This window comes from Neoarius graeffei, chromosome 4 (assembly GCF_027579695.1).
Source record: "Neoarius graeffei isolate fNeoGra1 chromosome 4, fNeoGra1.pri, whole genome shotgun sequence".
Taxonomy (NCBI): domain Eukaryota; kingdom Metazoa; phylum Chordata; class Actinopteri; order Siluriformes; family Ariidae; genus Neoarius; species Neoarius graeffei.
In genome coordinates, this window is record NC_083572.1 from 21,664,712 (window position 1) to 21,688,267 (window position 23,556).

At 40.5% G+C, this 23,556-nt stretch overlaps 1 protein-coding gene across 2 annotated transcripts in view; it reads left to right on the forward strand.

Moving 5' to 3' along the window:
* nck2b (NCK adaptor protein 2b) overlaps positions 1 to 23,556 on the forward strand; it is a 153,371-nt gene that overhangs the window by 109,261 nt on the left and 20,554 nt on the right. The window contains exons 1-2 of one of the 2 annotated variants that reach the window (XM_060918177.1): positions 6,324 to 6,343; positions 8,046 to 8,287. In XM_060918177.1, coding sequence (XP_060774160.1) covers positions 8,062 to 8,287 — 226 coding nt within the window. In that variant the 5' untranslated portion in view covers positions 6,324 to 6,343; positions 8,046 to 8,061. Of the gene's footprint in view, positions 1 to 6,323; positions 6,344 to 8,045; positions 8,288 to 23,556 lie in introns of those variants that run through there. The other variant, XM_060918176.1, reaches the window with a different exon arrangement.

Here is a 23,556-nt window from a genome sequence, read left to right on the forward strand (position 1 = left end):
GAAACGAACCCATATTCTTTGGTCCACGAGGAGAGGAAAGCCCGAACTGTCGGCTTCTTTGCCATCTTGGCGCAACTGCTGCATCAAGTGGGCCCATCTCGTGAGAAATATGGGAGAGGGCAGTGTTGCCAGATTGGGCGGTTTTAAGTGCATTTTGGCAGGTTTTGAACATATTTTGGGCTGGAAAACGTCAGCAGTATCTGGCAACACTGGGAGGGGGGCGCTATATTGTTGTGTAGTCATGCTAAAAGAGCAGGCTCGCCATGCAACAGCCAATGACTGTTCAAGATGACGTTTGAACATCTTTAATGTGTTGAATAATTAGGTTTGTGTATCATCATCGTCAGTGTGCCACTGGAAATTCCTCGGCATGCCAGTTGTGGCACGCGTGCCTAGGGTTGCCGACCCCTGATCTAGTTACTTGTGGGTAGGAAATTTAATGTATCAGTGTAAATCTAAGCGTATCGGATTTTAACTAAAGCGACTAAGTGTATCGGCAGGCAGAGCAAGCGTATCGGGCCTGATATGCTAAAACGCTTTGGGGAAAACCATGATATCAACAATTACACATTTTTCTCAACAACACCATTTATTATTAGTCTTAGATTGTGTGCCGTTTCTGCCGTACAAGTTGCTTGTATTCGAATGAGCACATCTGAGCCCTATCTTTCATTCGCCCCTTTCACATATCCCACAATCCACTGTGCGATTGGGAACTTCCGGTGGCCAGACCCAGGCTGCTGATAACGGTACAAAAACCAATATTGGGCTATATGATCGTTTTCGATGCTCAAATATAGGATGCAAGCTGAAATGTGATTGCTTTTATATGTCTAGTTACTGGTTCCATGGTATTTTTCGTCAGCACAGAAGCTTTTAATCGGTCACCCTTATATTATCGCCCATACAGCCCTTTTCTAGCCAACAACATTAACAGTGTACATTTACATCAATGACAAATTGTAAATGTGCAATCATTTTGAGCAGTATTAATCTTGAAAAAAATCTGTGAAACCATGTAAAACTGTAATATTTGAACATCGAAACTGATGATGTAGCCCAGTATTGCTTTTTGTACTGTTATCAGCAGCCTGGGCCTGGCCACCGGAAGTTTCCAACCGCACAGTGGATTGTGGGATATGCGAAAGAGGTGAAGGTCACAGCTGAACCTGAGCCTTGCTGTTGCACAGCTTCTGACCAATCAGACTTGAGGATTTAACTGCACTGTGGTACACAATGTAATTACATATAACCAACTACAGACTGTAGCAGCAAGGGAAACTAACTAGTGTGAGCTCATGTAGCACATTTTCTGTCAGCAAGTTGTTGGCCAAAGTTTAGGATTTGAGATTTGTCAGCAGTGTTTCAACAAAACGGTTTGGTTTTGGTAAAGTAAAACAGGAAGAATAAAGGAGATGGGCTTTTTTTCTGGTTGTTGAACCTATCTGTCTGCTGTTTGGTTGCTTCTCACACTAATGGTCTCAGGGATTTTTTTTTTTTTTGATGGAGAGTGACAAGTGGCTATCAAGTCACTTTCGTCTACCAAGGCAGCCAGGGTGGTGGTGTGCCAACATGGAGGTCGGAGGATATGCGCACGCTGTCAGCTTGTGGTTGCCTGGCGCTGTGGGCCGGGTTGTGTAGCTGAAGGCTGAGCACCACTGGTGCCTGGCTCGGGTTGATATGAAACATCATTAAAATGAGAAAATAAAGAAACTCCACAACCTTGTAATTTTTGGTGGCGAGTTTGAGGTCTGACCTTTTTCCTTCACCTACATCTAAAGATTTGTGATAAGCTATGCTATCACTTTTATGTGTAGCCTATATACTGTATCATAGATGCATACAATGGTGCTTGAAAGTTTGTGAACCCTTTAGAATTTTCTATATTTCTGCATAAATATGATCTAAAACAACATTAGATTTTCACACAAGTCTTAAAAGTAGATAAAGAGAACCCAGTTAAACAAATGAGACAAAAATATTATACTTGGTCATTTATTGATTGAGGGAAATAATCCAATATTACATATCTGTGAATGGCAAAAGTATGTGAACCTCCTAGGATTAACAGTTAATTTGAAGGTGAAATTAGAGTCAGGTGTTTTCAATCAATGGGATGACAATCAGGTGTGCGTGGGCACCCTGTTTTATTTAAAGAACAGGGCTCTATCAGAGTGTGATCTTCACAATACATGTTTGTGGAAGTGTATCATGGCACAAACAAAGGAGATTTCTGAGGACCTCAGAAAAGCGTTGTTGATGCTCATGAGGCATCATGAATTGGAATTGGACTCATGAGGAGTCCAAGAGTTTGGACTCCACCAATCCACAGTCAAACAGATTATGTACAAATGGAGACCATTTTTCAAGACAAAATTCAAGACCATTGTTACCCTCCCCAGGAGTGGTCAACCAACAAAGATCACTCCAAGAGCAAGGTGTGTAATAGTCGGTGAGGTTCCAAAGGACCTCAGGGTAACTTCTAAGCAACTGAAGGCCTCTCTCACATTAGCTAATGTTAATGTTTATGATCCACCATCAGGAGAACACTGAACAACAATGGTGTGCATGGCAGGGTTGCAAGGAGAAAGCCACTGCTCTCCAAAAAGAACATTGCTGCTTGTCTGCAGTTTGCTAAAGATCACATGAACAACCCAGAAGACTCTTGGAAAAATGTTTTGTGGACAGATGAGACCAAAATAGAACTTTTTGGTTTAAATGAGAAGCGTTACGTTTGGAGAAAGGAAAGCACTGCATTCCAGCATAAGAACCTTATCCCATCTGTGAAACATGATGGTGGTAGTATCATGGTTTGGGCCTGTTTTGCTGCATCTGGGCCAGGATGCCTTGCCATCATTGATGGAACAATGAGTTCTGAATTATACCAGCGAATTCTAAAGGAAAATTTCAGGACATCTGTCCATGAACTGAATCTCAAGAGAAGGTGGGTCATGCAGCAAGACAACGACCCTAAGCACACAAGTCATTCTACCAAAGAATGGTTAAAGAAGAATAAAGTTAATGTTTTGGAATGGCCAAGTCAAAGTCCTGACCTTAATGCAATCGAAGTGTTGTGGAAGGACCTGAAGCGAGCAGTTCATGTGAGGAAACCCACCAACATCCCAGAGTTGAAGCTGTTCTGTATGGAGGAATGGGCTAAAATTCTTCCAAGCCGGTGTGCAGGACTGATCAACAGTTACCGGAAACATTTTGTTGCAGTTATTGCTGCACAAGGGGATCAGACCAGATACTGACAGCAAAGGTTCACATGCTTTTGCCACTCACAGATATGTAATATCGGATCATTTTCCTCAATAAATGAATGACCAAGTATAATATTTTTGTCTCATTTGTTTGACTGGGTTCTCTTTATTTACTTTTAGGACTTGTGTGAAAATCTGATGATGATTTAGGTCATATATATGCAGAAATATAGAAAATTCTAAAGGGTTCACAAACTTTCAAGCACCACTGTAAATTAAATATTCAAACATCTGCCGAGGTTTGATTGTTGACAGCAATGCTGTTGACTGCATCAGTGATTTCTTACCATACTGTATTTTTCTGACTTCCTTTGATACTACTTATTCAAGCTGCGAAACAGAAATAATTTGTTCAATTGGACTTGCAGAGTTTCTCTTCTTGTCTGTATTACACATCTCCATGCTGTGAAGTCTTGGGGCATGGCCTCTAAACCGAGAATATTTAGATGGTGGGTTTTCAGCCACCATAATTGTCATCATTGATCATTCTTACGCTTGATTGGTGAGATACGAACGTTTCATGATTCACATATGAACCCTGTCTCAGTGATTTCTGCACTCAGATCTGGGCTGTTTTCTATGTTAGATTGATAAATGAGGGCCAGTGTGTCAAACCAGTCTAATTTTGATGTCCTTTAATTCTGCACATTCACACTTTCACATCAGAGACCGAAAAACTGAAGGAATTAATTTTCATGAGGATAATGAGGGTTAGTGAGTGTTGTTGGTGGTTGTTATATTATTCAGATCTTCTCATACTTATCTCTGACAGATGCTTGATGGCCCCCCTCCTCCCCCCCCACACACACTTTTTTTTTTTCTTTCCTCTTCTCTGAGTAAGACTTTCCTACTTTCAAACACTCAGTGGTGCATCTTGTAAAAAATGGAGTAGTTAAAAAACTGCTTACTCTTGCTCAACTTTCCCCCTTTTCTGTTTGGCGACAAACCAGTTCACAGCACCGTTCTCCTTGTATCTTGTTGAATGAGGTGATAAATGAAGAAGGGCATTAAGATGAAGAAAAAAGGATAGTTTGAGAGGATTGTTTCTTGATTGTGCTTCCATGTGGGCTTAATCTTTGCTTAATGTCCTAGCACAAGTTGACGGAATATCGTGGGATTTTTGTTTGTGGAAACAAAATTGCTCTCTCGTGCCCTCAACCCGATCATTTTTTCCAGCTGCAAGGGTGATTATGGGTGGCTGTGGACTAAACCAAAACATCTGCCTTGAATGAACAAGGTCAGAGATGATTCCCATAGGCCTCGTGTACATTGTAGACTTTGTGGTGGGAAAGATGGAGAGAATAGGATGAGGTGTTGCTTGTAGGTTCTCTGAAAGCATGCTTATCAGCAAGTTTTTTTTATAGAGGTTTCAGGTTTGTTTGTTTTTAAAGGATTAATGCTTTCATAATGCTTGAGTAGTAGTGAGACTGAGGCGGAGGAATAGGCAGGAGTGTTTCTTTGATTAATTCTTGAAAATAATGACCTCTATTTTTCATCATCTAAGATTTCCCTGTGTTTGGTGACATCCAACTTTCCATCAACCCTGACCAGTTTCCTAGTCTCTGCTGATGAACAGTTTCCTCACAGGACAATGCTACCACCAACGTGCTTCACTGTGGGGATGGTCAAACAATAGTGGTTAAGAAGGGGCATGTTTTATAGTTTCATGTCAATCAAATGCTTTGCTCAAGCTCTCTCAAATTGGTGAATAGTAATTTTCACTTGCGTCCCCACAACATGATTCTCTCACCACCATGCTTCATTGTGGGGATGATTGTGAAGAGCAGTGTCTGCAAAACATAGTGCTTGTTCAGATTTGGTCCTTTTTAACGAGTCTCTGCCAAATTCTGGCAAAAACCCAAGTAGGATTTCATAGGGCTTTCCCCCAACGGGGGGGACAAAACAATTACTGGGGGAGTAATTGTTTTGTTCCTGCCACAATGGGTTTTATGGAGTGTCTTGTCTATTGTTGTCCTGTGAACAGCTTCTTCCATATGTGATGTTGATTTTTATATCACAAAAGTTTAATTTGAAATGGGCTCCAGCTTCCCTGACTGATGGGTTGGATGGAAAAAAAAGGATAGGATGGATGAATGTTTAATATTTGCATATGTATTAATTCCTTACCTGTATTAGTCAATGGAACATTAGTGACCTCTTTCATTCTTTGGTTCTTTTGTTTCCCAACACTGACATCATCGTAGTTTAATGGCATGTGCTGTATTTAGGCCCTGTCCACACGGCAACGGATTCAGGTGACTCCGATACAATTGCTTATCGTTTAGGCCTGGCGTCCACACGGCACCGGCGTTTTGGGTGCCCAAAACGCAATCTTTTTGAGAACGGGTTCCAGAGTGGAAAGATCTGGCAACGTTGCCGTTGTGAAGTCGTCTGGATGAGTAGAATGGATTTGTTTACGATGACGTCACAACCACATGACTGTGAGTGCTTCACGCCGGGTAGAAGTGTAACGAATATCACCAGGAAAAAGCCTTACAGAGCACTAGTGAGAGTGAAACACGAGCTTGGATATTATTATTATTATTATTATTATTATGTTCAGTGTTAGTTCACAGTAGTAATGCAAGAAGCAGAATAGTGACAGTAATAGTGAAGCAAAAACATGCAATTGTACAAACACTGCAGCTCTACAGCAAAATATTCATTTATGAAATGGTCTGATTCTTAACACCAGTAGTGCCAATGATCTTCTCATTGCGATGCGAGTTGTCAACAAATCCTATAACTTGGTTCATGAAACGCGCTTACAAAATATTTTCACTGTGAATATTTATTGTGTAATGGTGCAATCCCGCCAGCAAAAATAGGGGAAAAAAGGAGCGATCTCACCTCTTCAGATGTTGATTTAAGTCCGACAATACATTCCTCAAAAAGGGCGTAGAGGAGCAAATTAATCCAATTTATTCCGGACCATTAAAGACGCCACCTTCCGCGTAGAATCATACGTCATCCTCGCCGCCATTTTGGATAGGTCAAAGCGGAGAATAAAGATTAGCTGCGTTTAACTGTACCAACAGGTTTTCTGTCCAAACGAGATCACATGGGATTACCTTTCACAGGTGAGACTGGAAAAATACTTTTCATTGTATTTGGTCATTATAATGTAATTTTACGAACAGATTTTCCTGACTTTGTGGCTTATATGAAGTCTCGCGCATAATAGTTTATGCGCATGCGTTGTTACTTCTTCTATTGTTCTGGTGTCTCCGAAGGGACCGTCTTACAGCGCCCCTAGAGGTGTGGCATGTGTATTGCATCGTTTTCAGCAAGCGTTGCGTTGCCATATGGACCTGATATGACTAAGTGTTCATTTGAGACAATGTTCAATTTGTTTCAAACAGTCCATCAATTTATTTTAATATTTTCTGGCATGAGTAGAGACGATCTAGAAATAATACCTTATTTATTTATTTTCTGCATTTTCTCCCCAATTTGGTCACCTGCCAATTCTATCCCATCTTGGGTTGAAGGCTAACATGTTCTTCTTCCTGGACGTGTAGTTAGCAACGCCCCCCCCCCCCCTTTTTTCTCCCCCCACATTCTAAGGAAAGTGCTATCTGCCCTCTTCCAGCAACATGAGCTCACAGAGGCCCATAATTACGTAGTGTCACAGTGATTGACAAGGGAGAGAATAATACCATGCCTCCCACCCAGCATTGCTTCCTTGGCCACAGATGACTGTGGCATTGTTAGGATTCGAACTTGCAGTCTCCTGACGACAGGGTGAACACTTCTCTGGTCTGCCACTCAGGAGCAGTATGAAATTAATAAAGCATTTATAAATGTGTCCTATCTGCATGGTTAAAATGCTGATATGCTTATTTTAAAAGTAGCGTAAAGTCTGTGAGAGTTGTCACCCAAAAGCTCATAATCTTGCAGGCTTGCTTCACCATTGTTATGATGCTCAGTGACTGGTAGATTATCTGCTGTACTGGGCCAACTGGAAAAGAGAGATAGAGAGCGAGAGACACACACACGCAGAGGGCTGCAAAATGTCCATGAATTATGTGCAGTATGATGGATGGCACAGTGTTCTTTCAGGAAATCCTGCACTGACCTCTGTACCTGCAACTCCCCAGTGGTTGGTATGGGTATGGCTCCTGTCACTGTGATTGGATAGCAGTGTGAGTAAGAATCCCTGAGGCAGGAAGTGGATTGTCACAGATCCGTCACACTCCATTGCCTCATTTCAGTCAGCCAGGTCTTGTCGGAGGCATTTGGTTCATCTGTTGCTCTCTCCCTCGCATTCCCCTTTCTCATTCAGTTTCTCCTTTTCTGGCCATGGTTCCATATTTTAAGCTAGAGTGTTTTACATGCAAAGCTGTTTCACTGTTTGGTCTTTTATAGCTATTAAATAATTTACAATATTTAAGTGGATCTGGGGAAAGCTTTAATAAAGGAGTTGTTAGTTTTAGGTGTGTGATTGTAGTCTGAACGTGGCATGTGTGTATAACTAAGCAAGTGGGATCTGGCCTTTCTCAGCCAAAAAAAAAAAGCTTGCCTCAAGCTGGCAGGCCTCCCGATTCTGTGTCGCTGCCCATCCATGGTCAATTACCCAGGTTGCCAGGGGCATGAGATGGCAACCAACATCTGGGTTCTTTCGGTTTGTGGCTGAGCAAGGGATCCTATTCATGGACTCTCTTGCATTCACATTCTTATTTAGAGATTATAATAGAGGTAATTAGCACAGTAGTGTGTGTATATGCAAATGGCGTTCCCATGTACTGTTCATTGGAATTAACCAATGCCTTCTGTCTTTAGTGTGACTCCATGAAAGATGTCAGAGGAGGCGATTGTGATTGCCAAGTGGGACTACTCGGCACAGCAAGAGCAGGAACTTGACATCCGGAAGAACGAGCGCCTTTGGCTCTTGGACGACTCGAAAACGTGGTGGCGTGTTCGCAATGCAGCCAACCGCACAGGCTACGTACCATCCAACTACGTGGAAAGGAAAAATAGCCTGAAGAAGGGTTCACTGGTGAAGAACCTCAAGGACACTCTGGGTAAGCTTTATTGATTGGTCAATTACCTACACAGCAATTGTTGTTCGTTTTTAATTGCCATTCATTATTCGTCACAATCTTGCGTAATGAAAATCTTCATTAAACGCATCTCTGTAAAATGGTGGTGGTGTTGCCCTTGAAGGACCATTTTAGATGAAGGGTATTTAGGAGGCTAAACTAATTGTAAAGCAAAATTAATTACTGAGCTCTTTTAATCACACAAAGTGGATGATGGATTGATGGACCAGGTCAATAAACCGTAATGAAAATTTTTAAGACTGGAATATTGGCATGGGTCTGGGCATTTTGAAGCTGTCTGAAAGCTGGGATTAGACTACATAATGCAGTGGAATTGATACTCCAGATTAAAAATTTGTGTCTGGCCTCAGTCAGATTTGTGTCTGGCCTCAGTCAGATTTGTGTCTGGCCTCAGACAGATTTGTGGTGGTATAGGGAGAGCTGAAGTACTGCAAGCTGATCACATTATATACTCTGATTCACTCTAACACTTGACACAACCATGAGAATGAGCTCAGTATGCTACTTGCTCATATTCTATCTTGGCAAACTTTCCACAAAGCACATCAAATGAACTGGAGTCTGCTTACGTTGTATTTTCAAAGATGATCATATTAAATGCCAAATAGTACTGCAACAACAGAGCAAGGATTCAGTTGTTTAGTTGGGTGAACTGCTATAATTTTTTAAATTGTGTATTTAGTTGTTAAGAAAAAGCTTGTATTTTGTTGAATATAGAAATAAAAATTTGCCTGAAAATGCAGGTTTGATCACTGATGTCTTGATGTGGTGCTTAGAAACCCTTTTCATCGATTGTAGGCACAGTGACTTGTGTTTTAGCACAGAGAGGCGAACTTCACTGGATGATAGAGCAATTTACACCATCCTTCACTGTGCTAACCGAGTAAAGTGAGCAACTGTCTGACTGAATGCATGCACACACTCCTGCACAAACGCAGGACAATGCCAGATAAACACAAGCTAAGGTCATCACTTTCTCTTCATACTAATTGGATGCTTCGCCTGAGGTCGACATTCTTGGCTGCTCTGGACATGGACAATAAATCAGTGATTGGATGCAATGCATCTGTTAGGGATAGGAAATGGATGATAGATATGAGCAGAGTCATGTAGAGACACTTAGAGGTATAGAGCTTGGAAGCTGACAAAAGTATTCAAATAAGAATTTTTAATATTTTAACTATATACATGTCACTTTAGATAAAATTCTTTTTCTTCTTTGGTTTGTTTAATAAATTGAAGTTTCTGCAAGTTAAAAACATATCATGTGGAATTGCATGTTATAGCTTTGGAAAAGAAAAAATAAGAATCCTAAATGAAAATCTTGGAAATATAGATTAATTTATACAGTGGGGAAAACAAGTATTTGATCCCTTGCTGATTTTGTTGGTTTACACACTAAGAAAGACTTGATCAGTCTGTAATTTTAATGGTAGGTGTATTCTAACATGTGGAGACAGAATATCAAAAAGAAAATCCAGAAAATAACTTTTAAATATCTATATTAATTTATTTGTATTTTATTGAGAAAAAGAAGTATTTGATCCCCTAGTAACCATCAAGAGTTCTTGTTAATACAGACAAGTTAGACTCTCCAAATTACCTTGTCACCTAAATTGAAGACACCTGATATCACTAATGACTTGTATAAAAGCCACCTGGCCACAGAATCAATCAGTTTGTCAGACTCCAAACTCTCCAACATGGGAAAGACTAAAGAGCTTTCTGTGGATTTAAGGGAGAAGATTGTAGGCCTGCACAAGACCGGTATGGGCTACAAAACCATTAGCAAGAAGCTAGGCGTTAAGGTGACAACTGTTGGTGCAATTGTGCGCAAGTACAAGACTCACAACATGATCATCAATTGACTTAGGTCTGGGGCTCCAAACAAGATCTCACCTCTTGGGGTTTCCAGGATCATGAGAACGGTGAGAAATAGACCTAATACAACACGGGCAGAGTTAGTGGATGATCTTAAAGCAGCTGGGATCACAGTCACCAAGCAAACAGTTGGTAACACTTTACACCGCAATGGTCTAACATCTTGCAGTGCTCGCAAAGTACCCCTGCTTAGGAAAGCACATTTGCAGGCCCGCCTGAACTTTGCCAATGAACATCTGAATGACTTGGAGAGTGACTGGGAGAAGGTGTTATGGTCAGATGAGACCAAAATTGAGCTCTTTGGCATCAGTTAAACCCGTCGTGTCTGGAGGGAGAGACATGCTGCTTATGACCCCAAGAACACCATCCCCACTGTCAAGCATGGAGGTAGTAACATTATGCTTTGGGGGTGTTTTTCAGCACAGGGCTACTTCACCGCATCAATGGGAGGATGGACGGAGCCATGTACCGTAAAATCCTAAGTGAAAACCTCCTTCCCTCTGCCAGGAAGCTTAAAATGGGTCGTGGATGGGTCTTCCAGCAGGATAATGACCCAAAGCATACAGCCAAGGCAACCAAGGAATGGCTGAAGAAGAAACACATCAAGGTCATGGAGTGGCCCAGCCAGTCTCCGGACCTGAATCCTATAGAAAATCTATGGAGAGAGCTGAAGCTCAGAGTTGCCAAGCGACAGCCTCGGAATCTTGATGATTTAGAGGTCATTTGCAAAGAAGAGTGGACCAAAATTCCTCCTAATATGTGCAGAAACCTGGTCATCAACTACAAAAAACGTCTGACCTCTGTGCTTGCTAATAAGGGGTTTGCCACAAAGTACTAAGTCCTTTTGGCAAGAGAGTTCAAATACTTATTTTCCTCAATAAAATGCAAATAAATTAATACAAATTCTTTAAAGTCGATTTCTTGATTTTCTTTGTGATATTCTGTCTCAGCATGTTAGACTACACCTACCATTAATATTACAGACTGATCGAGTCTTTATTAGTGGCCAAACCAACAAAATCGGCAAGGGATCAAATACTTGTTTTCCCCACTGTATATACATATGTATGTCAAAGGTGAAGCATCCAATCTTCCCAGGAAAAGGCAGAAGCTTTCAGAGTGGTCAAGCTCTGCATTTAATCAATCACATGTTTGTGGCCACAAATTGCATAGATTCCGAATGGACGATATGAAACACGAGGTAAGTGTGTTTAAGGATATGTTCTACTGAAATAGCTGCATTTCTATTAAGCAGCCATTGAGTGCTGAATATCAATGTAGAAATCTGCCAGTTTGAGGAAAGCCTAAAAACATTTTACTTAGTTTGCCACTCTGAAAGCTTCTGCTTTTCCTTGAGGATCTCCGATACTTCACCTTTGGCTTAATTTACATAAAATCTGTATTGTTAAAGTGCATATCATGGGTAAATTCAGGAGCAAGATCAATGTAATTCTCCTATTTTATATTAAACTTTGGTCAAATATCTGTTACATTTTGTGCAATTTTTTTACCTTGCGCAATACCAGAAAAATTCAGTTGAAATCAAGCCATTTGAGGCGAATTTGTCCGCCTCTGAAAAAACTTGGTATTTGGATTTCCCGGCAAACATTGATTTTCGTGACGTCACGTGCGGGACGCCTTCTTCTGAATCATATGTCAGCGCTGGTTTGTTTATGAGAAAACGACCTGGTGGTTTTCTGCAAATTTCTTCAACGTTATCACGTAAGTATTAAAATGGTTAACAGATGTATCGTAGGAGGGTGTAGCAACACCAATCTTGATGGGATTAGTACTCATCGTTTTCCAAGAGACCGGACAAAGAGAGAGAAATGGGAGCGCTTGGTCTACACAGGCTGTGCACTGAAACCGTGCAAGCTCGCGCAGCCTGCTCATGCTTCCGCAGGTAACGTCACAAATCTGGCTCCAGACTCCCTTGGGATTTTTCCAGACGTGTTTTTTTTTTTTTTCTGCTGTAGACAGATGGCCTTGTGCAAAATTACCCTTCTGGATGAGTGTGTAAAGGGACATACTTTCATATAAAAAAAAAAAAATGAAATTGGTCCAGAATATGCACTTTAATGTTTGTATTTAGGGTTTGATTTTTTTTTTATTTAAAACCGCAACCTGTAATTTTGAATTATTATTTAAAGGTAAATCTTACTCCTGGCAAGTTCATAAAGATGTTGGCAAAAATGTAAATTTACTAAATATACCATAGAAAACATGGTAAAACGCCAAGTCCAGCATAATGTTCTGAACCCCAGTGACCGGTGTTCTAGCAGAAAATACCATATTATATGACTAGGTTGGAATTTATCAAATGATATGATATATAATTTCTATTTTTCTGCCTCAAATAATAACAGGATGTGGACTAAACAGTCTAGCTTCAAGCTAGAAGAGCTAGAGAACATACATACAGTGGTGCTTGAAAGTTTGTGAACCCTTTAGAATTTTCTATATTTCTGCATAAATATGACCTAAAACATCATCAGATTTTCACACAAGGCCTAAAAGTAGATAAAGAGAACCCAGTTAAACAAATAAGACAAAAATATTATACTTGGTCATTTATTGATTGAGGAAAATGATTCAATATTACATATCTGTGAGTGGCAAAAGTATGTGAACCTCTAGGATTAGCAGTTAATTTGAAGGTGAAAATAGAATCAGGTGTTTTCGATCAATGGGATGACAATCAGGTGTGAGTGGGCACCCTGTTTTATTTAAAGAGCAGGGATCTATCAAAGTCTGATCTTCACAACAAATGTTTGTGGAAGTGTATCATGGCACGAACAAAGGAGATTTCTGAGGACCTCAGAAAAGCATTGTTGATGCTCATCAGGCTGGAAAAGGTTACAAAACCATCTCTAAAGAGTTTGGACTCCACCATTCCAAAGTCAGACAGATTGTGTACAAATGGAGGAAATTCAAGACCATTGTTACCCTCCCCAGGAGTGGTCGACCAACAAAGATCACTCCAAGAGCAAGGGGTGTAATAGTTGGCGAGGTCACAAAGGACCCCAGGGTCCTTCTAAGCAACTGAAGGCCTCTCTCACATTGGCTAATGTTTATGATCCACCATCAGGAGAACACTGAACAACAATGGTGTGCATGGCAGGGTTGCAAAGAGAAAGCCACTACTCTCCATAAAGAACATTGCTGCTCGTCTGCAATTTGCTGAAGATCACGTGGACAAGACAGAAGACTCTTGGAAAAATGTTTTGTAGATGGATGAGACCAAAACAGAACTTTTTGGTTTAAATGAGAAGCGTTATGTTTGGAGAAAGGAAAACACTGCATTCCAGCCCCTTATCCCATCTGTGAAACATGGTGGTGGTAGTATCATGGTTTGGGCCTGTTTTGCTGCATCTGGGCCAGGACAGCTTGCCATCATTGTTAGAACAATAAATTCTAAATTATACCAGCGAATTCTAAAGGAAAATGTCAGGACATCTGTCCATGAACTGAATATCAAGAGAAGGCGGGTCATGCAGCAAGACAACGACCCTAAGCACACAAGTCATTCTACCAAAGAATGGTTAAAGAAGAATAAAGTTCGTGTTTTGGAATGGCCAAGTCAAAGTCCTGACCTTAATCCAATCGAAATGTTGTGGAAGGACCTGAAGCGAGCAGTTCATGTGAGGAAACCCACCAACATCCCAGAGTTGAAGCTGTTCTGTACGGAGGAATGGGCTAAAATTCCTCCAAGCCGGTGTGCAGGACTGATCAACAGTTACCTCAAACGTTTAGTTGCAGCTATTGCTGCACAAGGGGGTCACACCAGATACTGAAAGCAAAGGTTCACATACTTTTGCCACTCACAGATATGTAATATTGGATCATTTTCCTCAATAAATAAGTGACCAAGTATAATATTTTTGTCTCCTTTGTTTAACTGGGTTCTCTTTATCTACTTTTAGGACTTGTGTGAAAATCTGATGATGTTTTAGGTCATATTTATGCAGAAATATAGAAAATTCTAAAGGGCTCACAAACTTTCAAGCACCACTGTACTGCAGAAGCAGTGAGTGCATTTTATTATTGAACTCATACACAGTACACTATGGTTGCTAGTGTCACTGTTTCACAGTTATGATCAGACACTTCCCTCACTGTAAACTCTCAAAATACCCCACCCCCCCACCCCCCCAGGTCGGAAACTGAACCTTTTCCAACCTCACCTGCAGGTATTTAAATGTCATTTGAATAGGTCTGATTATGTTGAAGTCATATGTAATTAAAGCGTAACTTATAAACACATGGTGGCCATTCTATGCGTTTCCAACCTGAAGAAATAAACCCTTAATGCATTCCTCATAACCAAAACACATTTAGAAATTAATCATACCACAATGATTTTTTTCTTGTAAATATTTTTTATTTTTATTTAATCATCATCTTTCGGCTGCTCCCGTTAGGGGTTGTCACAGCGGCTCATCATGAGCCGCATATTTGATTTGGCATAGGTTTTTACACCAGATGCCTTTCCTGATACAACCCTGCCCAATCTATCCGGGCTTGGGATCGGCACTAGATATGCACTGGATTGTGCAACCCTAGTGCCTGGGTATTTTACCTAATCAGCATGTCTTTGGGCTGTGGGGGAAACCGGAGCACCCGGAGGAAACTTACACAGGGACAGGGGCTTAGCCAGGATTGGGAAGTTTGGGAATATTTTTCTGAAAGTAGGGATTATATTTTATTAGGCGTTTAACACAAATTTTATTTACTAACTTAATAAAATGTTCTGACAAAGTTTTTAAATTTAGTTTCTTATTCATTAAACAGAGCTTTACAAATCACTGTAATTATCAATAAAATCTTCTACAAATCCCTGCAATAAAAGCAGAAACCTTAAATTATCATTTCTAGTGCACTTAAGACAAAAAACAAAATACAAATTGCTGCAATCAAGTCCTATTACACAGAATACATCTTTATTATATACAACAAACATAAATGAGATTCGGCCAACTCTGAAGATTAATATTATGAAATATATGCAACTGAAAATAATAGATACCTTTTAACAAGTTTTGATTTTACGAAATATACATAATGCAAATGTTACATCACAAAATGTTAGGAATCATTTTGATTCTGTTAAAAAGTGCAATAAACAGGAGTTAAAAATAAGTGAAATTAAGTTACAAATAAAAGGAAATTTTCCTGTAGTTACTGGTTACTTGAAATGTAAATACTGTAAACCAGGGATGGGCAACTTGCATGATAAAGAGGGCCACAATTTTTCATCACCACCATCAGAGGGCCACATGACCGCGCACTTCAACTAATCAGATATGAGAGAAGTTACAAACGAATTTTAAATAAGAACAAAATATTTGTATATTCTTATGTCTGTATGTTTATTGAACCAACATACATTTATTTAATATTTTCCACACTGAAATGCATTTTTAACATAATGCTCGTCTTGTTAAACGACAAACACAAGTTTGTTTTAAAAGAAACAAAGTGCAAAGGGCTCACATTCAATGAGGCACAAAACTAAAAAAACAGCGGCCCAATATTAAGTGCAACTCAATGAGATAGGCGCACAATAGACTGGATATCAATGTCAATCTTTGTGCATCCAATCCTCATCAAATGAAAAAGAGTATCATCCGTGAATCTGTTCCTCTCTTTTGACTTAATGTGCTTCATTGTTGAAAAGCTGCTCTCACAAATGTAAGTGCTCCCAAACATGCTGGCCATTGACAGAGCAAAATCTCTGAGGAGTGGAAAACGTGCCTCTGGTAGCAGTCTCCAAAATGAAATTCCCCTCTCATTGCGCTTTGCTTGAAAATACGGATCTGACTGCAACTCGCAGAGTTCGAGCTGCAGTTCTGATGGTTGCTCGCTGACAGCAGCAGAGACGGGGTCTGTGAATAGTGTAATTCGTGGTTTCATCACATGAAAATCTTGGAAACGATCATTAAACTGCTCCTGCAATTTTTCGATGTCGGCCCTATACTTCTGAAGTAGTTTCTCGCACCGGGGTTTATCTTTTCGCATCTCCTCACAAGCGGGAAAGTGTGCCAAATTTGGACGATGGGACAAAAATCCTTCTATGAATAGGTCGAGTTTACACTGGAATGTGGTTGTGTGTGCATACAGATCACAAACAGTTTGGTCTCTCCCCTGCAAGTGTGTGTTAAGGTGGTTGAGATGCGAGGTGATGTCTGTCAGAAAGGCCATGTCGCAAATAAACTGTGTGTCTTTGAGTTTTCTGCAGTAGGTGCTTGTATCACCACTAACACTGTTCTCCAAGAACACTGGTAGTTCAGAGCGCAGCACAAAAAAACGCTCCAGACACTTCCCTTGACTCATCCATCTGATCTCAGTGTGCATTTGTAAATCCCCATATGTGGCGTCCACTTCATCCAAAAAGGCAATGAACCTCCTGTGACAAAGGGACCTGTTCCCCCCCCCTCTGATGAGATTTGTTACTTTGGTCACTAAATCCATAACGTGGCTAAAGTTCAGTGTCTTCGCGCAGAGGGCTTCCTGGAGAGATAAAATGCATGGCATATTAAAAAAATATTTTTGTCCTGTCATGTCAAACTCAGGCCTACATCTCACAGTTAATATGAGGCTACTCACCTGATGTATGATACAGTGCAACCGTTTTATACCGTTTGCGGCAGTTTACCCCGCTTTGTTGGAGGAGCCCTGCGAAACCTCTGTGTCTTCCCTGCATCGTGGGTGCGCCATCCGTAACAACAGTTTACAGCTTGTCAAAGCCACCATATCCACTTGCAACACTGTCAACGGCGTTGAATATATCAGTGCCCTTAGTCGTATCATGCAGAGAAACCAATTTTAATAGCTCCTTGTGCACTTCAAATGAACTGTCAATAGTTCTCGTAAAAATCAGTAGCTGGCTAACATCCATCACATCTGTACTCTCATCCAAAGCCAAGGAGAAGTACTTGCAGTCATGCATGACTTTTCTCAGCTTAATTTCGACATGATCGGGAATGTCAAAAATTCTGCGCGTCACTGTGCGTCAGGACAAAGAGACCGTTTCAAAGTGTTTAACCATCTTATCGTCACCAAAAGCTTTGGCCATTTCCACGGCGCACACCTTGACAATTTCCCCATTTGACAATGGCTTCTTTGCTTTGGCAAGCTCGAGTGAAACAGCATAAGAGGCTTTGAGTGCTGATTCCTGTGTAGTTGTGGCTCTGTTGTTGGTTTACTTTTGATTTGAGGTCGGCTACGACAGCGGCCCTTGTAGCTCCAGTGTACTTCTCGTATTTAACTTCGTGCAAGGTGTTGTAGTGGCGATTTAAGTTGAAACCTTTCATGACTGCTATGGTTTCTAAGCAAACCAGACATATGGGTTTGCCTTTGAATTCTATGAAGAGAGAATCTGCTTCCCATCTTGACTGAAAGGTATGGTTTTCTTGATCAAGTTGTCTTTTTTTTGCACTCTCTCATCTCTCTTCCTCGCTGAAGGGGGTAAGGCCCAGGGCCCCGATATTGTTTGCATAGGAAGCGCCCTCTATCGGTCAACAGTGTAATTACAACTGTAAAAAAAAAAAAAGGCCGCAGTTATTTTTTTTTTCCTGATAATTAATAAATGATCTACGGGCCGCACTGAGTAAGGAGGCGGGCCGCATGCGGCCCGCGGGCCACCAGTAGCCCATCCCTGCTGTAAACAATACAAAAAATTCAATAATAATGGTAGTTTATGAAAGTACTATTTAAGATGATGTAAATCTTGGCGAAAGAGAAACCAATCGAAACCGAAAGAGTGAAAATGATTATCATGCTGTTACCATGTGAACAGTCTTTTATGAACGCGGAAGTGGGCTCTCAGCACACCGAGTCCAGTGTGACTGAGGAAGGTGACATTTCATGTTTCATCTAATTTAGGTAATTTAAAAACTATAATATTATTTGGCTGTGGGCACCTAGGAAAGTGTAAAGTATAACATTTCTGTCAATCTGTTTATCATACTTGCATGATAAAAAAAAAAACTCCCGAAGATGTTTATCTAAATACATGACCTACTCATTCTAAACCTGCCGAGCTTCACCGGCGAAGCTCTCAAAACTCATAGTGTTTTGCTTCCATTCAAGCCTCGTTTCAAAGTCTGACCAATAAGAGTGCTACATTTTCGGCAGTAAATGTGATTTTCTCAATTTAACTTCCATATATGGAAAGTATGTGCACCGGGCATGCCCTGGGAAACTGCTGACTGTCGACAAAAATGTCCACAGAAATGCACAAAATTACTTCACAAAACAACAAAATTTCACAAAATTTTGGTTAGCACGGGTTAGTATAAAATTTATAGGCCATGTTTGGGGATTTATGGCCGTGTTTTTGAGAATTGGCCATGTAAAACATGGCTGCACGGCTCGCTAGTTAAGCCTATGCACAGGGAAAACGTGCAAACTCCACACAGAAAAGCCCTCGTCGGCTGCGGCGAGACAATGCTAACCACTGTGCCACCCAAAAAAATACGAATGCTATATATTGACCTCAAAAACACATGATGATATCCAAGCATCTTTGCATAGACCTGGCATGTGTCTGTCCAAGACTCTACACAGCCTAGCCAGGTTACTATGGTTAGCATGGTTATTTATTATTGTTTATTTGTTTTTGGAAAGGTGTGTTTTTAGCAATGTGATGTGTTCTAGCTAGCAAGTTTCCTTCATCAAATTGATTGAAATCATGCTTTTGCACTCGGTTAAATAAGATCTTTCTATGAATCCACCTATTTTATTGTCTATTTGCTACTACAGAATTAAGTTATAAAGAACTATCATTTAAAAAATTTAATAAGAATGTTGGGTATTACTAAAAAATGTACTGTTCCTCGGAATAGGACCTGCGTCCTACTAAACTTGTGTAATTTGTTCTTTTTTCCATCAGCCCCAGAGTAGTTACTGATTTCATTTTTGAGGTAGATTTAAAAAACAAAAAAAGCAAAACTGATGCAGTGAATAAATACAGAAAGGAGGACAAAAATGAGCACACATAGAACGTTGATTCCTCTTCAGCGTTCAGCAGTCGCAAACTGCCAGATCAGTTTTAATTACCTTGGCCTAGATTTGACAAGACTCTGGAAGTATACAGAATGGGTGAACACCATTCCTCCAAAAGACGTTGCCTTGATTTGTGTTTTGATGATGGAGGTGTAGAGCACTCTCTAACACATCGCTTCAAATACTCCCGTACTGTAGGAGTTTACTTGGGTTGAGATATAGTGATGATGTAGGCTTGAAGAGTATGAAAATGTGGTTTTCACAAGAACTGTTTGGAGTTTAATGACCTTGATGACTCATGGCTACCTGAGGTTAGATCTATTTTTGTTGCATGAGTCAATGAACTGATGTCAGGTTTAATGAAATAACCATTTTCTATAACCACACCACTATATTCTCATATATTTTGGGGAAAGCCACTGAAAAGCCACCTTGTTACATCAAGACAAAGGTCCAAGTTAAAACAAAATACTTAGCCTAGTTGAGCGAAAAAGCAAAACAGAGATGCTGTCTCCCTCTGAGCGTCATCTGTTCAATTTGTTTGCGTGGAACCATGCGAAACTCAGAGACCCAAAACGCAGCAGATGCACAGGCCCTCAAGTGGGGTTTCCATTCCACCTGTTTTTATGCAAATATTGAATGTGCGCATAACAACAGCCTGAAACACCACAAAAAGACTAAACATTTCTAATCTATGCTGATGTGGCAAGGTTTGTGTATCGATAACAAAGAAAGCAATGAAGAATGATATTCTCATAGAAGAGTTATCAATAATATTATCATGCTAGAATATTATTTAACAATTATTCACCAAAGGCGAGGTTATTACTCACTGAGCCTGAGGTGGATAATTGTTTTAGTATAAATACACCAGTGATTTTATATTTTTAAAAAATCATGTATTTCAATCTTCAAAAGCGGCATGCAAATGTAATGCACACAGACTTGCCACTTATCTACGCCAAGTCACATAAAATACTTTGTTTTAAAATCGATAAAATAAATCACAATTCCACCTTACCTCTGAATAGTTTGAGAAAAAATTTCATAGCATCTTTAGTGCTTTTTAGGAACAGCAGTTTCTTTCATAACTTGCAGTTCTTCCTCACTAAATGGTGACGCAGCGATTGGCAGCCATTATGCATACATGAAAATCCCTCACCTTTTTGGCGAAATTCGCCGTTTTGAAACCAAAATGGGTGACCTACGTGAATCGTGTAGATCCGATGAGAAAAAAAATTGGGGGGGTGTTGATATTGACCCAAAGGGCAAGGAGGTCGCTTCGCATCCATAGACAGTCCGTGCCGGTTTGCGCCTCCTGCTTTGATATTGACGCGATAGCAACGAGTACATCTCGCTGCGAAGGGCAAGCAGCATCATTTCGCGCCTCTTCTCCTGCTGGCCAGAGCGTGCACACATCAGTCAGAGTGCAGACCAGACCACCAGAAGCTGGATTGAGTCACTGGACTGAATTTCCTACTTTTTTTAAACTTTCCTGATTGCTATCAAAACAAACAAAACTTCCGGCTTGATTACGTCAGCATTCGAAAGAGGGCGCGCGCATCTTTTGACAATCCCTGTGTCCGAAATTGCTCGCTACTCACTATATACAACCCCGATTCCAAAAAATTTGGGACAAAGTACAAATTGTAAATAAAAATGGAATGCAATGATGTGGAAATTTCAAAATTCCATATTTTATTCATAATAGAACATAGATGACATATCAAATGTTTAAACTGAGAAAATGTATCATTTAAAGAGAAAAATTAGGTGTTTTTAAATTTCATGACAACAACACATCTCAAAAAAGTTGGGACAAGGCCATGTTTACCACTGTGAGACATCCCCTTTTCTCTTTACAACAGTCTGTAAACGTCTGGGGACTGAGGAGAGAAGTTGCTCAAGTTTAGGGATAGGAATGTTAACCCATTCTTGTCTAATGTAGGATTCTAGTTGCTCAACTGTCTCGGGTCTTTTTTGTCGTATCTTCCGTTTTATGATGCACCAAATGTTTTCTATGGGTGAAAGATCTGGACTGCAGGCTGGCCAGTTCAGTACCCGGACCCTTCTTCTACGCAGCTATGATGCTGTAATTGATGCAGTATGTGGTTTGACATTGTCATGTTGGAAAATGCAAGGTCTTCCCTGAAAGAGACATCGTCTGGATGGGAGCATATGTTGCTCTAGAACCTGGATATACCTTTCAGCATTGATGGTGTCTTTCCAGATGTGTAAGCTGCCCATGCCACACGCACTAATGCAACCCCATACCATCAGAGATGCAGGCTTCTGAACTGAGCGCTGATAACAACTTGGGTCGTCCTTCTCCTCTTTAGTCCAAATGACACGGCGTCCCTGATTTCCATAAAGAACTTCAAATTTTGATTCGTCTGACCACAGAACAGTTTTCCACTTTGCCACAGTCCATTTTAAATGAGCCTTGGCCCAGAGAAGACGTCTGCGCTTCTGGATCATGTTTAGATACAGCTTCTTCTTTGAACTATAGAGTTTTAGCTGGCAACGGCGGATGGCACGGTGAAGTGTGTTCACAGATAATGTTCTCTGGAAATATTCCTGAGCCCATTTTGTGATTTCCAATACAGAAGCATGCCTGTATGTGATGCAGTGCCGTCTAAGGGCCCGAAGATCACGGGCACCCAGTATGGTTTTCCGGCCTTGACCCTTACGCACAGAGATTCTTCCAGATTCTCTGAATCTTTTGATGATATTATGCACTGTAGATGATGATATGTTCAAACTCTTTGCAATTTTACACTGTTGAACTCCTTTCTGATATTGCTCCACTGTTTGTTGGCACAGAATTAGGGGGATTGATGATCCTCTTCCCATCTTTACTTCTGAGAGGCGCTGCCACTCCAAGATGCTCTTTTTATACCCAGTCATGTTAATGACCTATTGCCAGTTGACCTAATGAGTTGCAATTTGGTCCTCCAGCTGTTCCTTTTTTGTACCTTTAACTTTTCCAGCCTCTTATTGCCCCTGTCCCAACTTTTTTGAGATGTGTTGCTGTCATGAAATTTCAAATGAGCCAATATTTGGCATGAAATTTCAAAATGTCTCACTTTCGACATTTGATATGTTGTCTATGTTCTATTGTGAATACAATATCAGTTTTTGAGATTTGTAAATTATTGCATTCCGTTTTTATTTACAATTAGTACTTTGTCCCAACTTTTTTGGAATCGGGGTTGTAGACCCCTTCGCAGTAAACGTCATTCATACGTAAGCGGAAATTGCGCGCGCAACCTGGACTCAAAAAAGACTCAGCGAATGCCTAGTTGTTGTGTTGTCGGGTGTCAGAATCGTAGCAGTGATGGGGTTAAAATGTACAGAATTCCAGCAGGATCTCACCCATTCCAAAAAAATCGCCGACGTCTATGGCTACAAGGCATCAAACGTGTAGACTGGGATGAAAGCACTATCAAAAATGCGCGGGTTTGCAGCGCCCACTTCATCACAGGTAAGATCAGGCTATTTATTAAATCTTTCTTTTTTATTCTTTCTAGTCTTCGTTTATTGATGTAGCAAAATACTTTGGTAACGTTTGTCTGATTGGCTGGGTCATAGTTACACAATGTAATGAATATTGTTAGCATGTTAACTTAGCTTTGCATGCAATTTTGTTTGTAGGAGAGCTCTCGCTTGACTCAAGCAGTCCAGATTTTGTGCCATCATTATTTGTGTATGCCGAAAATCACAATTTTAAAGCAAGGATGGAAAGGTAAAATTGTGTGCCCTCACTCTAAATGCCAACTTACGTTGACTGCTCTAACCTAGCTCCCGCCCCGTTCAGTTTCATTTCTGGTCTCTGCCTCTCACTTTTTACGCAGCTCTGATTTCTCTTAGCTGCACTCTTTACACTATCATTCCTTTCATGCCATTACCTCCTGCAAATTGCTGTTTAGTGTTGGTATTTGCTGTTGTAGCTAAAGCTAAAGGTACGAGTATATATCTGGCCATTGTATACCAGGGAACTTACTAACATCGTCCGTCCACTCTTTAATTAAATACGGATCCGGTAGGCGATGTCCACTTGTTAGAGTTAACTTATTTATGTAGCATTCTCGATCTTGTAACGACAATTGTTTTGCATAATCTGACAGCTCATAATGCCGGTCTGTGGGCAGCGCCATTGTTTCTGAGTCCAGGCTGCGCGCGCATCCTGGCAACGGTCGGTTTGTTTACAAACATGCGAAGGGGTCTATAGGGCACCATATAGTGGAGACGCCATTTTGTAGTGCTGTCCGTGCTGAAAGAAATCAAATTAAAAGTCTCAAGTTTGATTTAATAAAAGACAGCAGCAAAGAAGAAAGTATTCA